The 23,441-nt window shown below is 39.2% G+C and overlaps 1 protein-coding gene across 4 annotated transcripts in view; it reads left to right on the top strand.

The window, feature by feature from the left end:
* The window catches only part of ZBTB44 (zinc finger and BTB domain containing 44), a 38,061-nt gene extending 14,652 nt beyond the window's left edge, over positions 1-23,409 (top strand). Inside the window, exons 2-6 of one of the 4 annotated variants that reach the window (XM_026863713.1) lie at positions 1,851-2,920; positions 7,523-7,607; positions 13,218-13,327; positions 15,657-15,957; positions 18,058-23,409. In XM_026863713.1, the coding sequence (XP_026719514.1) occupies positions 1,903-2,920; positions 7,523-7,607; positions 13,218-13,327; positions 15,657-15,957; positions 18,058-18,340 (1,797 nt within the window). In that variant the 5' untranslated portion in view covers positions 1,851-1,902 and the 3' untranslated portion in view covers positions 18,341-23,409. Of the gene's footprint in view, positions 1-1,850; positions 2,921-7,522; positions 7,608-13,163; positions 13,328-15,656; positions 15,958-18,057 lie in introns of those variants that run through there. The other 3 variants (XM_026863712.1, XM_026863711.1, XM_026863714.1) reach the window with 3 other exon arrangements.
* The last annotated feature ends 32 nt before the right edge of the window (positions 23,410-23,441 follow it).

Here is a 23,441-nt window from a genome sequence, read left to right as displayed (position 1 = left end):
AAATTTTACTGTAGTGTTTTGGTCTGAGATCAATTAAATATGCTTTTCATTTGGTTCATGCTGGAGAACAAACAGTCTGGGTCTTCAGATGCCTCTTGAGGTCGATATGTTTTCTTTCACTGAAGAGAGTGTTTTGCTTGTGCTTAACTTCTTCCTCTGCAGCAGTGTGAAATTTCATTTTAAGTCCAAATGGCCCTTGCAGTTTCACTCGGGCTTTATGTATGTTGTTAAGTGTTAGTTAATCTGTTCTCTCAAATAGATATTTTTCCTCTGTCTGAAAGGGTTTGCAGTATCAAAAGTGAAATCATAGGAGCAAGAAGAAGCCAAGTGTAAATCTCTGTAGAGCAAGGTAGGCTCTGACAGCTGCCATTTAAATATGTGCTAAGACTTGTGAGATTTGTGGTAAGTTGTTCCAAACTTGCAGTGCTCTTTGTATCTGCGAAGCTCCACATGAGCAGTTTGCAAGCGTGGTATGTTTTTGCATACGTGTAAGGGAAGGGAGAAGGATGATGTGAAGAAGCTGGCTGACTCCAGGAAATAATCAGATCCAATTATGTTGTTGATGTTTAACCACCAACTTTACAGAGATGATATTTCTATGTCATGTGAGTCATGTGGAACACAGAAGACTTTTCATGGAGGCTTGTGGGGGGGCCTTAAGAAGGTGAGCGGGCTGGCTTATGTTTCCTTCACAGTGAAATAATTCAGAAATAATTGGAGGAAATTCAGACACTGATTTTCCTTGTTTGGAGATGCCCTGCTCTCTGCAAGTAGACCTAGCCTTGGTGGCCACAGAAGTTCCACTGCAGGGACAGAGGCTGGTTGGGCATATTGCACCTGCCTTGGCACAGTGTCTTTCCCCTGTGTATTGCAGAGGGAGTGACTCGTGGATCAGCTTCATCCTCCTCAATTCAGAGACATTTAGCTTTCAGATACTGCACCAGCCTTAAAACTTGCAGACAGTGCGGGGCATACACCCCCTTTTATTCTTGCAGGACCTTGCACAAAAAACATGCATTTGCCTCCACATGGAGGAGAAAATTGGTCCCCAAGAAGGCAGTTCGATGTTTTTCAGAAGGAAGAAGTTACCCTGCTTGTATTATTTATCACATATATAAAATCCATTTATGTGTATTTGATTTAAACTTAAACTTTCCTTTGAGGTTTATAATCTGTTGTGTTTTCGAAGGAAATTTCAATAACTTCTCATCCTAGTCCAAACCTGTTTATCAAAAGCAGCTTTAGGCAATCAGTACCTGCACTGCAGCAGGAAAGCAGAGCTATTGGCCACTGTTATTTTATGTTTACTAGCTTGAACTCTGTCCTCTGAAAATTCACGCCGTAGTTTCTCTAAAGCTTTTCTGTATTAAACACCTTCTCTGGGACATTTACTTGCTCCTGCACACTTGTAAGTGGACCCAAGCTCACGTCTTTTCCACTCAAAAGAAACATTTGGCAAAGTCTGTCAGGTTTAAGAACTGTGAGCAGTAGTTTCCTGGGCCCAGAAAATAAAAATCCTGGTTTCTTACACAGATGATAGTTTCAAAACTGCTTTCTTTTTAGTATTGCGGACCTTTGTTTTTCTCTAAACTGTGTTAGGAATTTGTTTTGAGTGGGCAGTAGCAGAAATATGGAAGGTGGTAGATTGCAAATAATTTGATCTGTGGTTTTGAAAATTACAAGTAGGTAATAGCATTTCTGTAGAGTTAGTCCACTGCACAGTCTTCATCCTGGAAAGGCACGACCCTAGAGAATCTGACTGAATTTTCTTCATACAGAGTCTTATAATCATGAAACCACTTTACTTTTGCTTTCAGAGATGAAAATGACAGTTTTCCTCTTTGTTTTAGGATACCTGTGATCTCTCGTATGTGGAAAGAACGCTAGCAGAAAGGTGAAAAAATGGGTGTTAAAACATTCACACATAATTCCCCTGCTCACAGTCAGGAGATGCTGGGAAAGCTGAACATGCTCCGCAACGATGGACATTTTTGTGATATCACCATCCGCGTCCAGGACAAAATTTTCAGGGCGCACAAGGTGGTTTTGGCAGCCTGCAGCGACTTTTTCCGTTCCAAACTGGTCGGCCAAGCAGAAGACGAGAGCAAGAGTGTATTAGACCTACACCATGTGACAGTGACTGGTTTTATACCTCTTCTGGAATACGCTTACACAGCAACACTATCTATTAATACAGAAAACATTATTGATGTGTTGGCAGCAGCCAGCTACATGCAGATGTTCAGCGTTGCTAGCACGTGCTCAGAATTCATGAAGTCCAGCATTTTGTGGAATACGCCCAACAGCCAGCAGGAGAAGGTGCTGGATGCGGGACAGGAGAACAACGCAAACTGCAATTTTACTTCTCGAGACGGCAGCCTTTCTCCGGTTTCTTCTGAGTGCAGCGTGGTGGAAAGAACCATTCCTGTTTGCCGGGAGTCGCGAAGGAAGCGCAAAAGCTACATCGTTATGTCTCCCGAGAGCCCCCTTAAGTGTAACACCCAAACCAGTTCCCCCCAAGTGCTGAATCCTTCAACTTCTTACCCGGAGTCCAGAAATCAGCCTGTGGACTCATCCTTAGCTTTTCCTTGGACTTTTCCTTTTGGAATTGATCGAAGACTTCAGTCTGAGAAGGTGAAGCAGGTGGAGAACTCTAGGACTTTGGAAATGCCTGGACCCTCTGAGTCCAACAGAAGAATTGCAGATTACGTGACTTGTGAGAGCACAAAAGCCAATTCTCCCCTGGTGATTGAAGAAGACGTGCGTGTCAAAGTGGAAAGGTTAAGCGATGAGGAGGTTCACGAGGAAGTATCACAGCCCGTTAGCGCATCCCAGAGCTCTCTGAGCGATCAGCAGACGGTCCCAGGCAGTGAGCAAGTGCAGGAAGATCTCCTGATCAGCCCACAGTCTTCCTCTATAGGTACGACCATTTCTGGGGTTAGATGTATGTACAAACAGGCACGTGGCACTTGTGATTTTATTGGAGGAAATCTGCTTCGTGTTTTTTCGTGCTTTTCTTTTGAGAAACTGCCTTTTTTTTTTTTATTTATCAAATGTAACATGTAAACCCCGATGGGGGACAGGACTTGGAGCTCTTTAAATACTTTTCAGAAGGCAGCTGAGAAAGGTAAGCGTGTAGGTAGACCTCCTTATTCAGTAGAGATTGATAACCCCTTTTTACTTTTACTTGCTTGACTAGGGAAAATAATTCTGTTTTCATTAGTGTCAAAAGGCATGATCTCAGCTGAGCTGCCACACTGAGTCTGAAAGACTCGTGGCTGTAGCCACAGAGGGATAGAATGGTACTTTGCATCAGACATAAAATCTTGTATAATCATGACAGAGAGCCTTTGTAAGAAGATTTGCAAAATAAGTGGTGGAACACTGTCATCTTAATGCCCCAGACGAAAACAAAACCACACAGTCATAATATTGAGAATCTTTCCATTTCTGTGGGATTTGGTTCTCAAGTTGCTTCTTCAAATACTGCCAATTGCTGAGAGAAACCTTTTTTCCATGAAAGATAATTTGAAGCCAGTTTTGGGTTCTTTTAGCAGGCTGTTGTTTATTAATACCTAATACTGAAAGGTTACTGTAGCAATCCCTTTTTTCCTCTTTGCACAGAATGCATTGGATGGCTTTTAGTAAGCCAGAAGATAGAGGTTTTGCAATATTTCTAGTTTAATTACCAACATTTTGCCGAAGTCAGCTATTTTGCTTTCAGTTAAGTGGCTTGACCTGTGCTCGGTAAGAGTTTGTTTACTGAAAGATTTTTAATAAAGCCTGTTTTGTTTGAAGACCTTAAGAATGGCAAATGTAGTGCTCTGCTTCATTCAAATAATGTATACATGAAAGGCTGCTTCGGTTAATTAAATAAATAAATGCAACAAAGTAAATAAAGGCAGTCTAGTAGCCTGCATTGTTTGTTTTGTTTGGTCAGCGTAACACTGTGCCTTCTCTTAGGAACGTGAGTGTTAGAGCAGTCTGACCATTCCAGGATTGCAATATATAATCAGTGTTGTTCAACTTATTCAGGTAATACTCACTAAAAAGAAATGAAGATATTTTCCATTTCTCCCATCCTTCAAGACTTTATGTTGGTTTCGTTCGTCAGTTTGTATGGCTCATGTGTTAATGTTGTAGATCAGTAATGCTTTTTCCAAGCTAAAATGTTTTATTTACTGGAGACAAGGCTGTTTACCTTTTCTGAGAAGCAGACTTAATAGCAGTTTACATAAAAATCTTTAAATGCAGTTTGCTAAAACAGTGCATAGATTAAAAACTAAATGAAACAGTTTGCTGGGCAGTCTCCAGGAAAAGTGGTCCTTGTTCAAGAAGAGGTTTAGTTTGACTCAATTTTTAACTCATTATAGTAGGAACTTTGGAAGGGCCTTGCCAGGGCCATGTGATTGGAGATGCAAATTATTTCATTAACGTAATTGTACCATCACAGACAAAATAGAACAAGTAGAAATAATGATTAGGGAAAGCTAAAAATAGCGTATCAAGTGAAAGAGGGAGTTTTACCCACTGTAAATATACCCAAGCAGCTTAAGAAACTGGGTGTAAACTCAGGATTACAGATATGATCTGTGGAATTTTTTGGAGTGAGAAATGCCAGAAAAATCGTATACCCAAAAATGGCTTGAGTGAATTGTGACGTGAGAATGTGAGACTAGGACTGAATTGGAGAGAGAGAGGTGCCACTGAATGCTATAAAATCTCCTTTTCTAAGAGCCTTTGAGTTAAACAATAGATACTTTGGAACATAAGCCAGTAGTCAGGCACCTTACTGAATTCTGTTCTTGCTTTAGCCAGTTTCCTGATGTGATTTCCGTTAACAAGCAAATTTGCACTACTGTCTTCCAAAGGTACCCGTTTGGAAGCTACATGATGTTTTTGGGAAAGTTTTCCAGTTTCTATTTCCTGTTCTAGGTTTTGTACCACTGAGGTGATGTACCTGACCATTTATACAGCACGGGGCAGAGGATCTTAGGCTTTAGTGATTATAATGTTTAAATTTTAAATGTCTGTTATTGATGTTAGTATAGCATGTTCTTCCTTAAAACAGCTACAGAGAGAAGAAAAATGAGCTGGGCCAAAGTCTTCGAAGTGCAAATCTGTTTTTTGTCTTTGAATATGTTTGAATTCATATTTAGTGTTTTTTGCATAACATTGTTAACTATCCTCAGAATAGCTTTTCTTCACATTTTGCTGTAAAGAGAAACAGTGTGCTTGCTTTTTAGCACAGTTCACGTGTACCTAGTATATGATAAGGCACGTTTTGTAGCTAGAAAGTACTTTTTACCTCCCAAAGATGTATTTCCTTATGCAGCAATATAAGAACAGTAAATGGAGGCAGCAAGATATGTTAAAGTACAGCTTTCTCTTCCCTGAACATATTTTCCTCATATAATTGCATATATTTATCTCAGTGTTTTATAGTGCATTTATAAAAGCATTCCTGCCTCTCTTTCTGATACTGCAAAAAGCTCTTATTCACTCTTTGGGCAATTTCAAGACTTGTTCATTTGCAATTTATTATATTTGGAAGTACTTTATAATACGGAAGGAGACATGAAGCAGGGCCTTGATAAATAAGTCATTATGGTTACAACAATAGCTATGTCTGAGAAGATATTTTCATAACTCATTAACACTGTTCCCATTTGAGAGGTGAAGGCATAAAATTAAACCTAAGAGCAATTGGGCTTATTTTTCAGTTGACGTTCAGTTAAATATTTCATGAGAAAGCAGGGTAAGTCAAAACGGGATTAACTTTTGTAACTTCATAGATTGCATAGTTGCTGAATTTCCTGAACATAGATTGTCAGCTCATAAAAAAAAATTAAATATTTTTGAACCTGCTAGAGATACAAGTTTCCTCACATCACTGGCCCCATAACAAGGAGTCATGTTAAGACAATAATCATTCACTTCAGTAAGGTTTTGTAGAACACACTGTCCTTTATAGGGACAGCCTTTTTTTGAGACGGTACTCCCATTCTTTTTGACAAAATATGCACATTTTCTACTTCATTTTCCATGTCTTTGTTCCTTCTCTTTGGTTTTCCATTTTGTCTGACACTTGTCATTGTAGACCTAGTGATACTTGATTTTCTTAGTGAGCTTTAGAGCAGGGTTCCCAAATTCACATTGCTCACATAACACTCTCTTCGAAAGCAGAATTATTTTTACCATAGCAGCAAGAGCGGCTCCTAGCACTCTCCTAAGCCTCGCCTGTTCTCAAGATGTAGGTGGAGACAGAGAAATCTTCCCCCATCTGTTTTAATCTGACACGGAATCAGTGGTAGAGACCCAAAGACTACTTGGCCATTCAGAAAAGTTCAAGCGGTGCTTGGTATTCAGTCTCAACAGAGGGAGGAGGCGGCGAGATGGGATTACCACTTCCAAGTGATTCCCATGCACACGTCATGATTTGGGAGCCTCTGTTGTGGAGAGGAACAACAACAGTTGTGATCCTTAGGAAATTTGGTGGAGTTCAGTCATTTGTTTTTATCATCTTCCGTTGCACCCAGCGCCATCATCAGAGGAAAAGGAGGAACGTGAGGTGATCCGGTCTGCTCTCCGCACTCGTCATAAAGAGGGAACAAAACATGGTCACACATAATCAAACCAGAGGATTTTTTTTTTTTTTAATCAAGGGGTATGGTTGGTGGGAGGTGGCTACCAGTTCTTAGAATTGTTTTAGTCCTGTACTGCCAACTTCCCTTCCTGTTACAGTGACATCAGGCCAAACTAACCTTGCTTAATACACTAAATCAAGGATTGAATGCCAAAAGCCAAATGATGATGAGGGAGGCCCGTCTGAGCAACAGCCACATCAAGTGAATGAAGTTGTAGTTTTGTTATAGTGCTGCATTTGCCTTAGGTTCTGTTTCTAAAACTCACCTGAGTGATGTTTGCTTGAATGTCGGTGCACTGAAGGAAGCTCTGGAATGGTTTTGTGTATACGTTTCTCTTACAAACAGATGTTTGGTCTCTTTTGTGTTGCATTTCTGACTCTCAGAGGGCTCCTTCTGTCTCAGCATCTTACCAATAAATGAAGGCATTATCAACAAATATATATATATGGAATGTTTGGAACACAAAAGCAATGTAGTGTGGCATGATTGAACTCTTTATAGCTCAAGAAGTCTTGAAAATTGATTAAATAGTCCCTTCAGGTGAAGGTAACATTTCTGCTTTACAGTATTAGCACTGGATGTGTTTTGAAAACTCTGGCTCTATTTAACATAGATGTTTTTCCATTTTCTAGGTGTGCCAGATATTTGCACTTTATTGAGTTGTCCATTTACTAGATGCAGAGAAGAAGTTGCTTTGGAACACATTGCTTATGGGTTTTCTAAATTATTTTCCCAGGACAATTTTAGTACCTTATCACCCATGAAGCAGTGTCTCTCGGAGATCTGGGAAAGCAACCTTTATGTGTATTTACCCGTCCCCCCCAACCCTTTTTGAACACTTCTTTGCATTAAATTGCCCTTTTTTCTTTGCCTAGGCTCAATAGATGAGGGGGTTACGGAGGGATTACCCACACTCCAAAGCACCTCTGGCACTAACGCTCACGCAGATGATGATGATCGGTATGTACCAATGTAGTGTGCAAACTGTTCTGCAGCAAGTGCTGTGCTGTAATTAACCTACCCAGCCTTCATCACAGACTGTTTAATTGTTTTTACATCTACTTCTCTGTGTCAATCAAAGTATGATCAGTGCCTGAAGGTTCAGATGCTTTAGAAAATGTAGGTGATAAAAGTCAGAATTTGCTTACTTGCTGCTTTTTATTTCCTGTCTATTTCCAGGCAACGCTAGTGAAGAAAGATAGTCATGTTTTTGCTGTTTCTTCATCATTGCTCTTTATTAATCAATAATTTTTAAAAAATCTTTACTGTGAAACAGGTGTGGTAGTTGCATGCATGCTAAAGCTGATGTAAAGCCACAAAAGCAACAGAATGAAAGCAAGTACCTCGTCTTGGCTTCACCAGACATTGCTATTGTCATAAACCACAAAACAGGCAGAACAGCCTTAAATCTTTTCTCCCAGACTTTCTGCATGTAGCTTCTTACTGAGGTGCTCTGTGACACTTAGAGTAAATATTTAGCTGTTTCTGCTGTGCTGAGTGAGTTATGAAGGGAGTCCCTTAACAGGGAAGGCTGGCAGAGAAGGCCAAACTAAAATGGGTCTGTTTGGTCAAAGACGTATTGTAGTTCTGTTACGCCAAAGTGAGGTACCTGCCAGTGGCATACAAGGGTACACGCTGCTGGTTTGACTTTCATTTCTTTGCTTTTGTGGTATGTGTCAAGTATGGCGTATAGCTAGCTATTCCCTTTCTAAGCAACATTTTTAAAGTATTGACAAGGTAGCTTTTGCATAGTGCTTTGTTAGACAAGTGGGTCTGAGGAAGAAGTGTGAACCTTTGGGAGTTGTTCCAGAAACTGTGTCAAGTGAAACTCCCTATAGAGATAACTATCGGGAGCTGCATTTTCATAGCTCAGAAAAATCTTTCCTGCCATTTCCATCTAAAACCTGTCCCATTGTAGGATTAAATCGGAAGGGAAAGTAACTGCCTAGATAAGATTTTTTTATGTGACACAGAGGATTTTATCTGTCTGCTAACAAACCTCAGTATAAAAATAATACCACTTAGTGTTTGAATTGATAGTAGGAGCACATGTTGCATTAGAAGTAATCCAGGTTTTTAAACCTATCATTCTAAAGTCAAGTGGCATACATATTTTCAGCAGTGGATTATTTCAGAGATTTCCTTTAAAATTGCAGAGTTTCAGCACAGACTGCATAGAAGATTCAAAATATATAAAATCCTTCAAACACTGAAAATTCCCACTAAAAGATGTCTTTGTGCAGAGAAGGAAAGATTATTTGCCTTAGTTTATGCCCAGGTTTGAAAATAATTAGTCTCAGAGTAACAAAAGCGTCAGCAAAATTAAATTGAATTTGCACATTGTTTATAAAACGGTTAAGGGAGTTTATGAGAATTTTAGACTCCAGAACCTAAATTTTCTACCAAGTGATTTGTTTTATAAATCCAAATGAAAGTGCCAAGACTGTACTTATTTCGTGAATCAGATAAATGTGTAAAATGGTGCTTTCGGGTCCTAAGAATTTTCCTTTCACATGTGTGCGTGTATATGCCTGTCAGGATGAGACGGTGCATTCTGATACACTGTGACACCCCTTCGAGCACTGGACTTCTAAATTCCCATTTCAAGCACGGGATGGGCACATCAGCACTGGGCAGCAATTTGGGCACATGGTTTTGGGTGCATAAGAATTCTGAATAAAATAAAACATGTATCTGAATCAAATGAAAACGTGAGCAATAAATCATAACAATGGAGAAAATTTCCCCTCTCTTTTTGTTTGGTTTGTTGTTTTTTTTTTTAATTCACGTTTAGTTTAAGTCCAGGTTGTACATTGCTTTATTAGCAGAGATTCTCAAAATGTCAAAATCAGTTGTGACAGTGCAAATTTATATTGAAAAAATATTTTCTAGTGAGTATATATTATATTAATATTAATAAAACAAAACAAAAGGCTAGCCCATCTGAAGATCTTTCAATATTACATCCTTACCACTGTGGAAACAATCATAAATATTTCAAAATTTAAGATGTCTTATCTCTTGAGTTTCTGTGTTAAATAATTAACATCATTAATTGGTCCTCCTCCATAATCAGCATTTCATAAACAGAAGGTCACCTGCACTTGTCAGCTTAATAGACACACAGGAATCTGTTAAGTATTAAAACTACTGTTTCACAGTGAACTCTGATACATTCTTTCTTTGATATTTTGCATTTGGATTGTAATATACTTTTCTAACACAGATCTGTAATTCAGCCTTGGCTGGTTGAACAGTTTGTCTCTGTATCAGTTCATGGCTGCATTTAAAAAGGAGTCGCAAAAGCTCAATTATAAAAGATCTCTCTGATCCAGTATAATGAGAACCTCCACTTTTCTAAAATAATTGTTATTTACAAATAGAGAACATTTCTAGGCTCACTGAGCATTTTGGCATTCACATTTGTCAGAGTTTAGTTCTACGTAGTTAAATATGTATATTATCTCTTGGTGAAGAGAAGAAAAAATTGCAAGTAGAATGTTCAAGCATTACAGTGAAAACATTTTAAACCTATCTCTTTATCTAGCTGTTAGAGAAATTCTTTGGCATGTTAGACAAATCTCAACTGTTAAATGCCACATTTATCACAAATTGCAAGTCATGAAAAATTGAGTATATGTGGAGAGAAAGAAGCAGGGGAGAGAAAATATGGTTGTGTTTCAAATGTAATTTCTTCATTGTGCTGAGGCCCACAGTTATGTCACCAATAGGTATTTCAGCTTGCTTACAGTGTGAGGATGGAGAAAGACATGCCAGTCACTAGTAGCTGGAGAGCCTCGTGATTCCTATTTTATCTGTTTTAACCAGCCTTTCTTGTCATGAAGCTTTTATGTAGGAAAAAAACAAACTTTATTTTAAATTTCTTCTAGGGAGATTGTCCCCACAGCTCTTCTCCTTTCTGTTTCAATTGCAGAGCAGCTGGCACCAGTACAGGCTTTGAGGATGAGGTAGCCTCAGAAAGCTAAAAACAAAAGAAGAGCTGTGCCTTCTAATTTCTGCCCTAGTTAGAGTGTCTCTAGAAAGCTCAGGGAGCACAAGGCACTTTTGCCTCTTGGCAATTCCCTAACTCAGGAATGAGGAAGGAAGGACCTAAGAGACATGTTACCAGAAGATGAAGTTCTTCATAAAGCAAGTTAAATGTTGTCACAAAAACTGAACATGTAATTCTTATTTGAGCACACCATGTGTATAACTGTATGTACATCTAAGAGCAGGAGTTCTGGCTACCCAGCCAGTCACCCCTTTATCACCCCTGCGTTGCAGCTGTCACTTCTGTTGGCACATGGCTGTGAAAATTTTAATTGTGAATTCTCCAGTTAGCTGAGCACAGGGAAACCTTTTCTGCAGGGATTTGCCCCTTAGCCAGAGTGCACGATGTTTATCACATACCATATGAGAGGCAAGTTCTCCATCCTGGGCCCCAATCACTTTGGCTTTTTGATTATTTTTTTGGCTGTTTGATATAATTCAGCTATTATGGCAGCTGGACTTCTATGCCTAATGCTTTTCCTGCAATATTTTTCTTTTTTTCAATTTTTATAATTTTTTTGGACAACAGACCTGTCTGTTAGTCTGTGTTGATATGAGTTTTCAATTGGTAAACACATGATCATACCAACTCCAGAGACAAAACTAGTGTCTCCACATCTGAGCAGATTAAAATCTGTTCTTTGTCTAGTGATCTGCTCGCAGAGAGGAACAGGAGTGCTAGTTTGTCAGAAATTTGGTTAGACAAATCAGAACCTATGTTTAAAAATACCTTCATTTACTGCAAGTGCATCTGGTGAGCCGTCAGTTGGCTTTTTTAGACCCCTAAGTGGCAGTGAACTACATTCTGCCAGGCCCAGGATGTGAGCTGGTAACTTCCCTCTTGCAAATACTCCCTTTAGCAAAGATCAACTAGTCTGTCAGCATCTATCTTTTCCACAGCTCTCTAGGACCCTACTGTGCATAAAAAGAAGTGAAGGACAATAAAATTTCTTCCTTAGAGCAAATATTATTCCAGTTCCATGTGAGACCAGAAATCAGTATGGGTTTTATAGACTTATTGATACTAAACTCCCGCAGGAAACACTTTTATCGTGTGTGTGTCGAGAGATACCTGCTGCTCTCTCTCTCCAGATAAATTTTATAACTGGAACTTTTGCCAGCAAGACCCATCATTGTACTCCGAGTTCAGATATCCAGTTCTCACAGTTGCATTGACAGACATTTCCAGAGTAGAAAAAGACAGTCAAGGGATATATTTTAAAAGGACGGTCCTAGTTCTTGACCTCCTGTGCTGATGTGCTGTGTGGGTTTTTGTATGATGTGCATAGGAAAATGTATTTGTGCAAAGCCCACGTTTCATCCCTGTGAATGTTAGAAGTTCACAAATTCAGGCTAACCTTGAAACCAGCAATCTGGGCTTGTAGCAGCCCAGCGAAAGGATTTGTTCAGTCAGGAAGACTTTCTGGCTGTGTGCAACAGGAGACATTGTTGTACCTTTTTCTCAATACATTTCAGACATTAGTTTAATAGAACTAAAATTGCATGGTTCTGACCGTGGAGTATTCAGGGTCAGAGCAGTTCCCTGCTGCCAGTGATGTCTGATCTGCCATCAGGCTGTTAGTAAGCTGAAATGTCTTATTTCAACAAAAAATATAGACCTTAATGCTCAGGAAAGGGAAACCCCAGGTAAATACAAACTCCAGTTGTTATTATGTTTGTACCAGCAGTTTTGTTTTTATTTCTCTGTGCCCTTTAGCGAAGCAGGTTTCTTGCCAGAGGACTTGGATTATAACCCTGTAGTTCCCCTAAACAGTTTACAGCTAGAGGCTATGTAGGAGCAATTAGTCAGTTTTAAATAAATTACTTTGAAAGTTAAATTGTTCCTTTATTATAGTCTGTGTGCTGTTTTTTTAAATACAGCGCTTGAACTATTCTCAGAGCCAATTGAATCAGACAAGGAGCAAGTCTTGACTAATTACATCAATATTTTAAACTTAGAAATATGTAATTATAGATACTAATGTTTGTTCATTGAACTTGGATTGAAATGAAAATGAATCAGCTTGAATTTCATTTGTAAATATCACTGGAACTGCAAAATACTCCTTTGCTTTCCAGTTTGCTCAGTTCTTTAAATTCTTCCCCAGGGGCTGTTTGCTCATTGTAAATCGTCGATACGCTTGAGAAAATGCCCATGCCTGGAAAATAAAGTTCAGTTTGCAGCTGGTGCTTGGGCCTGTTGCCCAAAGGAACAGAAGTCAGAGGTTATTCTCTGGTTTTGTTCAGATGTGCAAAGTCAGTGACTGTAAGACTTCAGGTGCAGGTCAGACCTGTTGCTGTAGAGGCAGAGATTTCCCGCGTAAATACAGATTTCAGGAGAAATGTGAAACAACAGTGGTCTTCGCATACCTGTGAACCATGTGTTCAAGGTTCAGATTTCCATGGGCAAGGTTTCTTGCTTTTTTCCTTAGCTTGCTTGTAAATCAGTGAATTTTTTCTTTGTAGTTTGGAGAACGTTCAGTATCCCTACCAACTCTACATTGCTCCTTCTACCAGCAGCACAGAGAGACCCAGCCCAAATGGTCCAGACAGACCTTTTCAGTGTCCAACCTGTGGGGTCCGGTTCACTCGCATTCAGAACTTAAAACAACACATGCTCATCCACTCAGGTAAGAAGCGTTACCGTTTCCAAGAGTTACTAATTTATGGACTCACAGAGGTTTGCTCACTGTGCAGCAAATGTAATAATGCGATTCTTTTTTTAATCACCTGCCAAGTGCTTGAGAAATTATTTCAGAAAGGCTGGGCAGAGGTACGTCTCCCTGAACGCTTGTTTTGATACATCAAATCTGACTGATAGCTCTGCTCATGGATGATTAGTGTTTGTGTGGACTGAAAAAAATCTGATTGCCTGAAACTCATCAGAATAAGTCATTTTCATGATAAAGATTTGAGATGAAATAAAATATACTTGGCTTTTTTATTGTACTGAGATGTAGATTGAAATTCTTCCTCTTACATGTTGTAATTGTTTGCTGTGTTTTAGAGGAGACTTGCAGCCATGAGAAAATATTATCTATCTAATGTCCTTGCGTTGAAGAATGTTATATGCCTTTGGATCTCAGAATTTGTGGAGGGATTGCAGGACAACTGAGTTGGTTTGATAATCAGTTTAGTTTCTACAGATAGTACAGGTAGCAAAAGGTTTGTGTTAATGCCTCCTCTGAGTCTCAGTCCCCAAACTGTTGCATTCATTTTGATTTCTAACCTGAGTATGAACTCCTAATGTCTTTGCTATCAGTTTCAAAACTCATCAGCCTTACCTGGCGATAGCATTGGCATTTTAGTGAATGAAGGGAATATTGGAGGGTTATTGCACTTGAGCACGAAGCCTCATCCTTTAGCATCTCCTGTTTTGAGGTTGACTCTTGCCTGCACACAGATGCTGTACCATTTTTGGGCAGACCAACCACAGTTATCATGTGTAACTTTTTCACTGTCAGCAATTATTTGCCAAATAATTTCAAACAAAATGACCACGCTGTATTTAGGCCAGCAGTAATAATGTTTAATACTTTAAAAAGCAAACTTTATGGGCACATCAGGTGTGAAATTATCCCAAGCCAGTTGCTAAAGTCTTAACTGATGGCAGACAGTGAGGCTTCAGCAAAGCATCTCCGGCCAATCTGTCAACTGGCAACCCCTGGGCAAAGTCGGGAGAGATTTGAATAGCTGGTTTAAAGTAATTAGCATGCAAAAGAAACACTCAAAACTTGTAAATGTTGAAAGTGTTTTCACATAACCAAAATGGCTGAAGAGTTTTTCCTTAGAGTATCAGAGGAAATAGATGCTCTTGGACAGTACGAAAGCATGAAAAGTTTTAGCTCCACAAGACAATATTCTAGTATATTAACTTGTTTTCACATGCTTAACAAGGAGTTTCAGTGTAACCTTAACTACAGCTTTCTCTGTATAAAAGCCCCAATTAAAAGTTCAGCTCCCGCTTTGAACATAAGGAAAGCAGAGTGAAAGACTGGTGGAATTAATAGCCTGGACTGATGCACATTCAGCCTTTTGAAAAAACCTTTTTTATTCCTTGACAGCCCTATTATGAATAGAGCTCCATATTCCAGATTCTTGACCTCGTGTTTGGATTTCCATACTTTGTGGGGTTCAGACTTTTTATTAAATCTTAACTTTTTGGTGATTCTGTCTTTTATGTTATCATGGTTCTGTTTGGGTGTGATTATGTACTTCTGTGCCACTGCAATGTCTTGCAGAGCTCAGGTTTTATTAATGACTGTGATAAATGAAAAAATGAATTAGTGACAGAATTTCTAAATTAATATGAGAGAAAAATGAGAGGCATGAACCTAAAAGGTCTTGGAGAGCTGTCTGTCATGCAGAGTTCCTGAAGATTCTGGTGTAGAAAGGTTCCCACGCAATATAAAGGCTGCCACTTCACCTTTTTATCACTGTTCCTGCTGCATTACAGGGGCATCCTTGTGCACACAGTCCCCCTGCCAGAGCAATTCTCTGAGGCCAAAGGCAGCCAGAAAAAGACATTGCAATTAAGGGTAGTCTGATAATTGCATTGTTGGGAACCAGTCTGGCACAAGAATCTCCTGAGATCAAAGGAGTTCAGAGATGGTTTGAGATGACTGCTGCATCGGATACTTTTTGGCTGTGGCTCAGGATCTTAGCCATTGTCTAATCCATAGAGGCTTATGTTCATTTTAAACTGTGAGGAAGAAGACGTGTAAGCGTTACGGACAGGTCACATTGTTATGAAATCTGTTCGCAGTTGGTTCTGAGAAAGCATAGCTCTGTTCTAATTGTTTCTGCCATTTTAAAGTTAACCAGAGAATTTCATCCTAAACCAGCACTGCTCTGTGACTGGCCACAGCTGCTGTCCTTTTGCTGTTAGAAATCTGGAAGGATTTTTCCAGTGACCTCTCATTACAAAAGGGGAATGTTTTTTTGCTCTCTCTCCCGCAGGCATTAAACCATTTCAGTGTGACCGTTGTGGGAAAAAGTTCACCCGAGCTTACTCGCTAAAGATGCATCGCCTGAAGCACGAAGGTAAACGCTGTTTCCGGTGCCAGATATGTAGTGCCACTTTCACTTCCTTCGGGGAATATAAACACCACATGCGGGTTTCCCGGCATATTATCCGCAAGCCTCGGATTTACGAGTGCAAAACATGTGGCGCCATGTTCACCAACTCTGGAAATTTAATCGTTCACCTGAGGAGCTTGAACCATGAAGCATCAGAGCTAGCAAACTACTTCCAGAGCAGGTGAGGTGCACAGCAAAAACCTAACAGGGAAACTTGCTTTTTTTTTTTTTTGCTTTTTTTTTTTTTTCCTAAATCATCTTTTCCTGCTTTCAGGGCAGCCTGCTGTGCCTCTCATCAGGTTGCCAGCTAATTCCAGTCAAATTCTTTCTTGTGCCACTGTCTGTTATATCTGATCTGTCTCACAGCATATAAGCTATATAGGAGGGCACTGAAGAATTGAGTGATACGCAGAAGCTGCTTCTGGGCTACTTAATTTCTCCTTTCAGTAGTATCTATGGACAGGCTGATGGTGTTAAGCCATAGTGTTCTATACTGTAGTATCTGTGGGGTTCTGTAAATGATTTGCTATTCAAAATCTCGTACGTAGCCTGTTCACTTACATAGGGAATAGACTTATTACTTCATTTTAAGTACTTGCTTAATATTGTGGAAAGATTGCATGCCTCCATACCTTCTCTTTTTTCATTTTCTAGGTAACATATTACTAAATGATTAGACTAGTAGGGTTTGAAATAGTGAGGGCCAGTTGGACAGTTCTTGTTTATCAGGGCACAAAAGACTTGGCATATCTCTCAAATGCACTTCACTAAAGATTGTTGAAAGGGTTCTGAGGCATCAGACTAGCTCTGTTTTCTCATATTGAAAGAAATGTTTGTAACTGTTGGAATTTGAGATGGAAAAACACGAAAGTGGATGAAGAAAATTGGAGGGAGATAGATCTCACAGCTCTTAAATCTACAGAGAGGGTGCAGCTTGGTGTGTCTTAAGTCATCTGTCTTCAGCAATGCAAAAGAAATGTATTGTAAATATTATGGCATCTACAATACCATCTCTCGTGATTTCTAGACATTATGCTTTTCCCCCTACAAAACATTTCAGCAATTTGTTCTATTTGGTTATCTCAGAAGTGATGTAGGATGAAAAATTTGCAAAACAAACCAGGAAAGCCAGTCACTGTTTTCCCAACAGAATATTGTTTAAAAGTATAAGTGGGTTTATGCAGTTCTTATTCTTAGAGCTTGTGCCAAAACTAGAGTGAAAACTCTTAAGGGATGATGCCGTGATTGTGGTAAGCAATTTATTGTCATCGTCAAATTAAAGTCAGATTAAAGTATATGATTTTAGTTGTCTATAGGCCTTCCTTTAGTTTGAATTTACAAGCACTAGATTGAGCGTAGTTGATTGCAAATTTGGACTTGAAGCAGTGAATGCTGCTGTCATTTAAGCAAAGGACTGCTTTTAAATGGATTATTACAAGGAGGAACCAAAGTATACAAATGTGCATGTGTGTAATATATATATTATACTTGCCTCAAGTAAAAACTTACATGTTTGGTGCTGAAAGTTTGCTAAGAAATTTTATTTTTTTTGTAACGTGCTCATGCTCTGAAAATACTACTGGAGAGTTTGGTAGATTTTCTTTAGATACACTCACCCCCTACTTGGTAAGAGTGAGCTGCAGAACTGTTGTCCAGAAAGGGCTGAAACAGGAAGGAAATGCAATTCCGTTCTTTTCACAGTAGTGTGATATGTGTCAACATCACAAAACCCTGCTGTTGCTGGCAGCCTCCTCGTGCTTTCAGCAGAACCCTTGCTTCCTCACCTCATGCTTCTGTTTACAGCCTGTCCACTCCGAGAGGAGTGCTGCTGCTGCTTCTTGCGTGGATCTTCTCTCAGTTGTGGAAAAGGCCCACGTCTTCACCAGTGCTGAACTCATTTTTGTTTCTGGTTTTAGAGGTTGAGTGCTCCCTCTTTGCAGTGAGGTTTTCAGTGCCATACGATGTTCCAGACATTAACTTTCATTCTCATCAAGGTGATACAATCTATATAATAAGAAGTTGCTGTGTAGGAAATACAGATGCACAACGATGGAAAGAGATACTTTTGAATAACTTCTCCATGTGTTTAAATGAGAACCAGGTTATAGTGCTCAGTGAAGTATGCCGCTGTGATGATCTTAGAGCAATGTGAAGTGAATATCCTTGTTCTCTGTGCAATGCAGTATGTAGCTTGTGTGATGTAAGTGATGCAGAGAAACTGATATCACTGATGTTTGTGTGAGAAATGACATTTCTCTTCTGTCCTTTGCCCCTCTTCTAGTGACTTCCTAGTACCGGACTACTTAAACCAGGAACAAGAAGAGACCCTCGGGCAGTATGAGCTAGGGGAGCATGGCTTTGAAAGCAACTCTTCTGTCCAAATGCCTGTCATTTCACAGGTGTCGTCAACTCAGAATTGTGAAAGCACTTTCCCCTTGGGGTCTCTGGGTGGGTTGGCAGAGAAGGAAGAAGATGTGCCAGAGCAGCCAAAGACTAACGCCACTGCTGAGGCAGCCGCAGGTGACGCTCCGAAACCGGAGCTGTCATCTATTACTATTGAATAATTCATGGTTTGGTTTCATTTTTGTTCTTTGGAAAGTGCCTGTGTTTGGTCCTGTACATTTTAATTTAATTTTTTTAAAAAGTGGGGAGATTTTCCCTTTTTACTTTGTAAGCTACGCTTTAAACAGAAAACTGCAACAGATGTTACATTATTTTTCATGACTGAATGCTCACTTCTGTGAAAATATTTAAGACTGAATGCACAAAAAGATCTTGTCAGAACATCATGGAAGCTGTGATACACTTCTAAAGAAGAACAACTGATTCAGATCACTTTAACTATTTCTTCTTCCACAGTTAGAGCAGCTCATTAAGTTTCTCTTGCTTCTGCAGACCCTCTGGTTAAGGGAGAGAAATCAGAGGAAACCTTTTTAAAATGACAAACAAAAGGATGCATTGGAAATCATTATTGAACAGTTTTGACTAGTTTTGAGTGGATGCTTTAATCTTCTGCATAAAAAAAAATGACACTTCCTATCTCTGTGCCTGCTGTTTTTCAAAGCGCTTACTGTAACCCTTTTCTTGGAAATGGTAAGCATTTTTGAAACTAACAGCCACACGCTTTTTAAAAACACGTTGTCCCTTTTCATCTCAGATGAATCACTTTTGACAAACCAAGTGATGTCATGCCAGGTATTCCTACTTCTTATATTCCAGCCCTTTTAGAAACCGCTTGATCAAATAGTCTGGCCAGATTTGCCCATCTAAGGTTAGACGTGGAAATAGTATGGTCAGGAAAAGTCTAATGGTACAAAAAGAATGGAGGATGTTAGAAAAGTATATATCCGTGCAAGCCTGACAAACATCTCATGACTGTATCTTTCTGTAGAAGGGGAACCACATGTGAAAATGCAGGTTTTCCCAAACTGAAATTCTTAAATCATGGCCAGACTGCAGTTCTGGTCACTTCCCCCTATCATATATACTGTATTTTTACTAATCGTCAAAAGCTAGCTAGAGAGAGTTTACAGATGGGAAAAAATGAACTCTTTTATGGATTGTTGCACATTTTTTTTATTTATACATATGCATGTATAGTTTCTGAGATTTTTACTAGTCTGTTTTGGACAAAACAAGCAATTTATTCTCTTTAGAGGCCAACTTTCTAACCCAACAGGGGGTTGTTTACAAAAAGCCTATATAGCAATGATGAATTGTTCCTGTTTCAAAACATTTAAAATCCTTGCCAACTCGGTTTATTAAAGGCCATTACTCCAGCTACACACACAGCTCAAGTAAGCAATAAATTGAAAGATTTGCAATTTCATTTTTCCGTATTTAGAAAAAGCTGCAAATTTCGGGTGCGGGATTTTCAGAGCAGTGAGTCCTGTTTTGTTGAGGCTGTTTGGGCTATAGTACTGCTTTGAAACCTGAATTAGGAAATACATTAGGAGGTTTGTGATTTTTTTTTTTCTTATTGCTTCTGAAGTTAACTAAGTGTTTGATGCCAGATGCCTGTCGCCTACTGATGACATGCTGAGCGAGTAGGTATTACTTGATCTTAGGATTCCAAAGGCATGATATACTCCCTTAGTTTTGAATCTTGTTTTTTTTTTAATTGTTGTTTGCTGTCTGGATTTGTTTTACGCGAACACGAGGAGGAAATGAAACCAATAGACAGGTTGCTTCTGAAGAAACAGAAGACACAAAAGTTGTATTTTACTGCAAGATCAATTTGCATTCAGTTAGCTTAGGCAGCTCTGATACTCCATAGGCCTGAGTTGTTTCTACTAATAGCCAATTTTTCTAAGGAAAAAAGTTTCTTGCCCTTTGGAAAAAGCTTAAAGGGTTTCAGTGACTTTTAACATTTTTTTCTCTGATGTGTTTTAGGTAAAAAAACACACATTTTAGTTAAATAGAGCAAAACCAGTGGGATTTAAGTCTTTTGCAGGTTACTGGAATGAAGTTTCTCCACCAGATCCAAAGGGTGTTTTAGAAACATGCTGCAAAGAAGTTCTCTGCTACAATTCAGTCTTGTATGTCTACCTTTGTAAGTGGTCTTAAAAGGGCTTGAAGGAGAAATTCTTTTTTTGGGATGCTGTACTGTGAATTAGTCCAGTGTCTGTTGATGGGCTGAATTTAAAGACCAGTTCTCTTCCACTTCTGATTTCTGTAACTGAGAAGCCAGTGAGACAAAACAATGCCTTTTGCTGAGTTTTATCCTGAATTATAGGGCTATGACACTGAACTCAAATACGTCCTTTTCTTTCTTTCAGATGAGTGTTACTCCACTTTCAAGGTATATGTGAATCCTTGGGGATTCATGTAGTAAAAAGTACTTCATGTAGAAACACATTTCCAGACTGTACAGATAAAGTAATCAAAGGTGGTCAGGTATAGATGGACATAATCTTCTGTTAGACTCTGATAATTTTCACCCATTAGATATTTTGCGAAACAGTTTATTAGTAAGAAAATATGCAAATACACAACAGACATATCTGGATATTAGATTTTTAAGGCTTAAAATTTTGTGTCAGAAGGCAAACTGCTTTCTGAATACCAAAGAGAAGGGGGAAAAAAGTTAAAAAGACTTTGTAGCTCTAATCTGTTCTTCCTTGAAAAGAAAAGAGTATCATTAACTGTTAACAGCTTGGTACAAGGCAAGTCATGGGTTTCATTGTTCATTGCACTGTGTTACACGTTATCTTTTGAAGCCTGTAATCTCTGCATAACATCTTAATTTAGTTCTCACTTTTCAGTCTGATTCAACTGCAGGAACAATAGTTCTTGGAGGATTTTTTTGTTTGTTTGTTTTAGGGTTGGATTTACTTGTTAATTTTCCTGTTTGTAATTGTTTCTTGTTAATATCTCTTTTCTCCATAGAAGCGAACACAGATTAAATGCAAATATCGTTTTATTTCTCTTCCCTATCTTGTTGGAAGTGTTGAGTTCTTTGAAATGCGGGTGTTCTTCACAGGAGAGATGTAAAAACACAGGCATCTTAAAACAATCTCTGTTGCTAATATGCTTAGATTCCAAATTGAGAGACACAGATATCTAACTAAACTAGAAGAAACTTGCCTTAAACTACATTTGGGATTAAACCTAAAGCATAATTTTCTTTCAGTACATTATGAGAGGGTTTTGAACTCTGGGCTGCATTTTTCTTTTTTTCTATTTTTTTTTCCTACCCCCAACCAAAACAGTATTTGGTATGCATTTATATTTCTGCTTGACAAGGATCACAGAATCACAGAACAGTTGAGATTGGAAGGGACTCTGGAAGTGATCTAGTTCAACTAGTGGAGCTAGAGGCTTAAATCTAGTTCAACACCCCACCCCACCCCACCACACCCCCCCGCTCAAAGCAGAGTCAGCAAGAACAGGTTGCTCAGTCCAGTCGGATTTCAAATATCTGCAAAGATGGACACTCTCCAGCTTCTCTGGGAAACCTGTTCCAGTGCTTGACCACCCTCACCGTAAAAAAGATTTTATTATGTTTAAGTGGGATTTCTTGTATTTCAGTTTGTGCTCACTGAGAAGGGCCTGGCACCATCTTCTTTGCCCCCTTCTATCCAGTAGTTTTACGTATTGATAAGATCCCTCAAGCCTTCTCCAAGCAAAACAGTCTGATGACTCTCAGCCTGTATGGCAGATGCTCTAGTCCCTTCATCATCTTTGTGGCCTTTACAAATTGTTTAGAATTTCTTCCAACTGGCTTACACGTATGACCCATTGCAGCAGTTCCTTTGTCGATGATTAGTCTCCAGATTCATTCACAAAGTGATTTATGTCTTGCTTTTGCATGTCCTTCTCCCATGTGGCACCAATCTTTGCACTCAGTGGAAAATCCTTTCCTCACCCATCTATGTTGCAAGCAGAGTGCCTTCACTACCACAGAACTAGCAAGGTTCTGCTGTATGCCGGGGACCCCGATTCTCAGAGTCTGTGCAGGGTCTTTACTCCTTGCATATTGTGTGTCAGTACGTCTGATGGGAACAATAGGAAAGGAAGGGATATGTTTTTTTCCTGATTTAACACGGTGTTTTGGGAGAGGGGGGAAAAAAATCAGCAGTTTTCTATTTCCCCACAGAGAGCGGAAGAAAAAGAAGTGGTGTTTTAGCTGTGCAGGAGGTTTGGCCAAGTTGTAAGGGTTTGTTTTGTTTTTTGGTGCAGACACATAGCACAACTCCCCTGGAGATCCATGGGGGATGCCTACACATTTAGCAAATGAAGTTCCCCATCAGAACTGCTTGTTGCTGTTCTTACACCACATTAAAAGAAGATGTGTGTTCCTGATGATTTGTCTGTCTCGCTACAGTTGGAGTTCAGTTGTCAGGCTCGCAGATACTGTGGTCAAGTCTCTCATACTGAGAGATTAGTAGACTAGGTTATTGAAAATGGTTCTGGGTTCACATGTATCTTGAGTCTAAAAGGTGTGAATTTAAACTTTTTAAAAAAGTAATAGCTGCCAATGCAGTAAAATATATTTTGTAAGACTATGATCCCTATATGTCCCTTACGGGATAAAATTTTATTGTTTTTAAGCTATGGTTTAAAGTTTTTATATGAGGGCTTCAGTTGCTTCTTGGTTGCTGGCTTTCCCCTCCAGCCCCAGGATGTAAGAGCACTGAGACTATTGCCGGTCTCTCTCTGAGACAAACCATGAAGCATTTTATATGCAAATAGAACGGGAGCTTTGTGCACCCTGCAGGGATGGAGAAAATGCAGATGTAGGAGCACCTGTTGCTCCTACATCCATTGCAACTTCCACACCATCAGAATATGGAAAATAGCTAATTTTCATTCCAATCGATTAAGTTCGAGTTTTGCTTACAAGGTGAAACCCAGTTTTGGAGGGTTCTCATCTCCAAGTATGGACATAATAAATTCCATAGCATCTTGATGACAGATAAGAGGGTTCAAGGCTGGATGGTGCCTCAGCCACATCAGAGGCCCCTAGCAAATAGAGGTCGGCTCAAAGTATTTGAGGAAATGTACCATAAAAAACAAATGTGAATTTTTTTTAATGCAACAGTACTTACTGCTCTGGGTTTTTGTTAACTCAATGTGTGCTATCACAGTAATTCAGTGTCCCACAGGTCTCAACTGCAAATCTGGTTGCACTTAAAAAAAAAAAAAACAAAAAAAAAAAAAAAC

Source organism: Athene cunicularia (assembly GCF_003259725.1).
Source record: "Athene cunicularia isolate RWA chromosome 24 unlocalized genomic scaffold, athCun1 chr24_part1, whole genome shotgun sequence".
In the NCBI taxonomy this organism is placed as follows: Eukaryota; Metazoa; Chordata; class Aves; order Strigiformes; family Strigidae; genus Athene; species Athene cunicularia.
The sequence above is the reverse complement of the archived record's forward strand: the minus strand, read 5'-3'. Positions and strand labels throughout refer to the sequence as shown.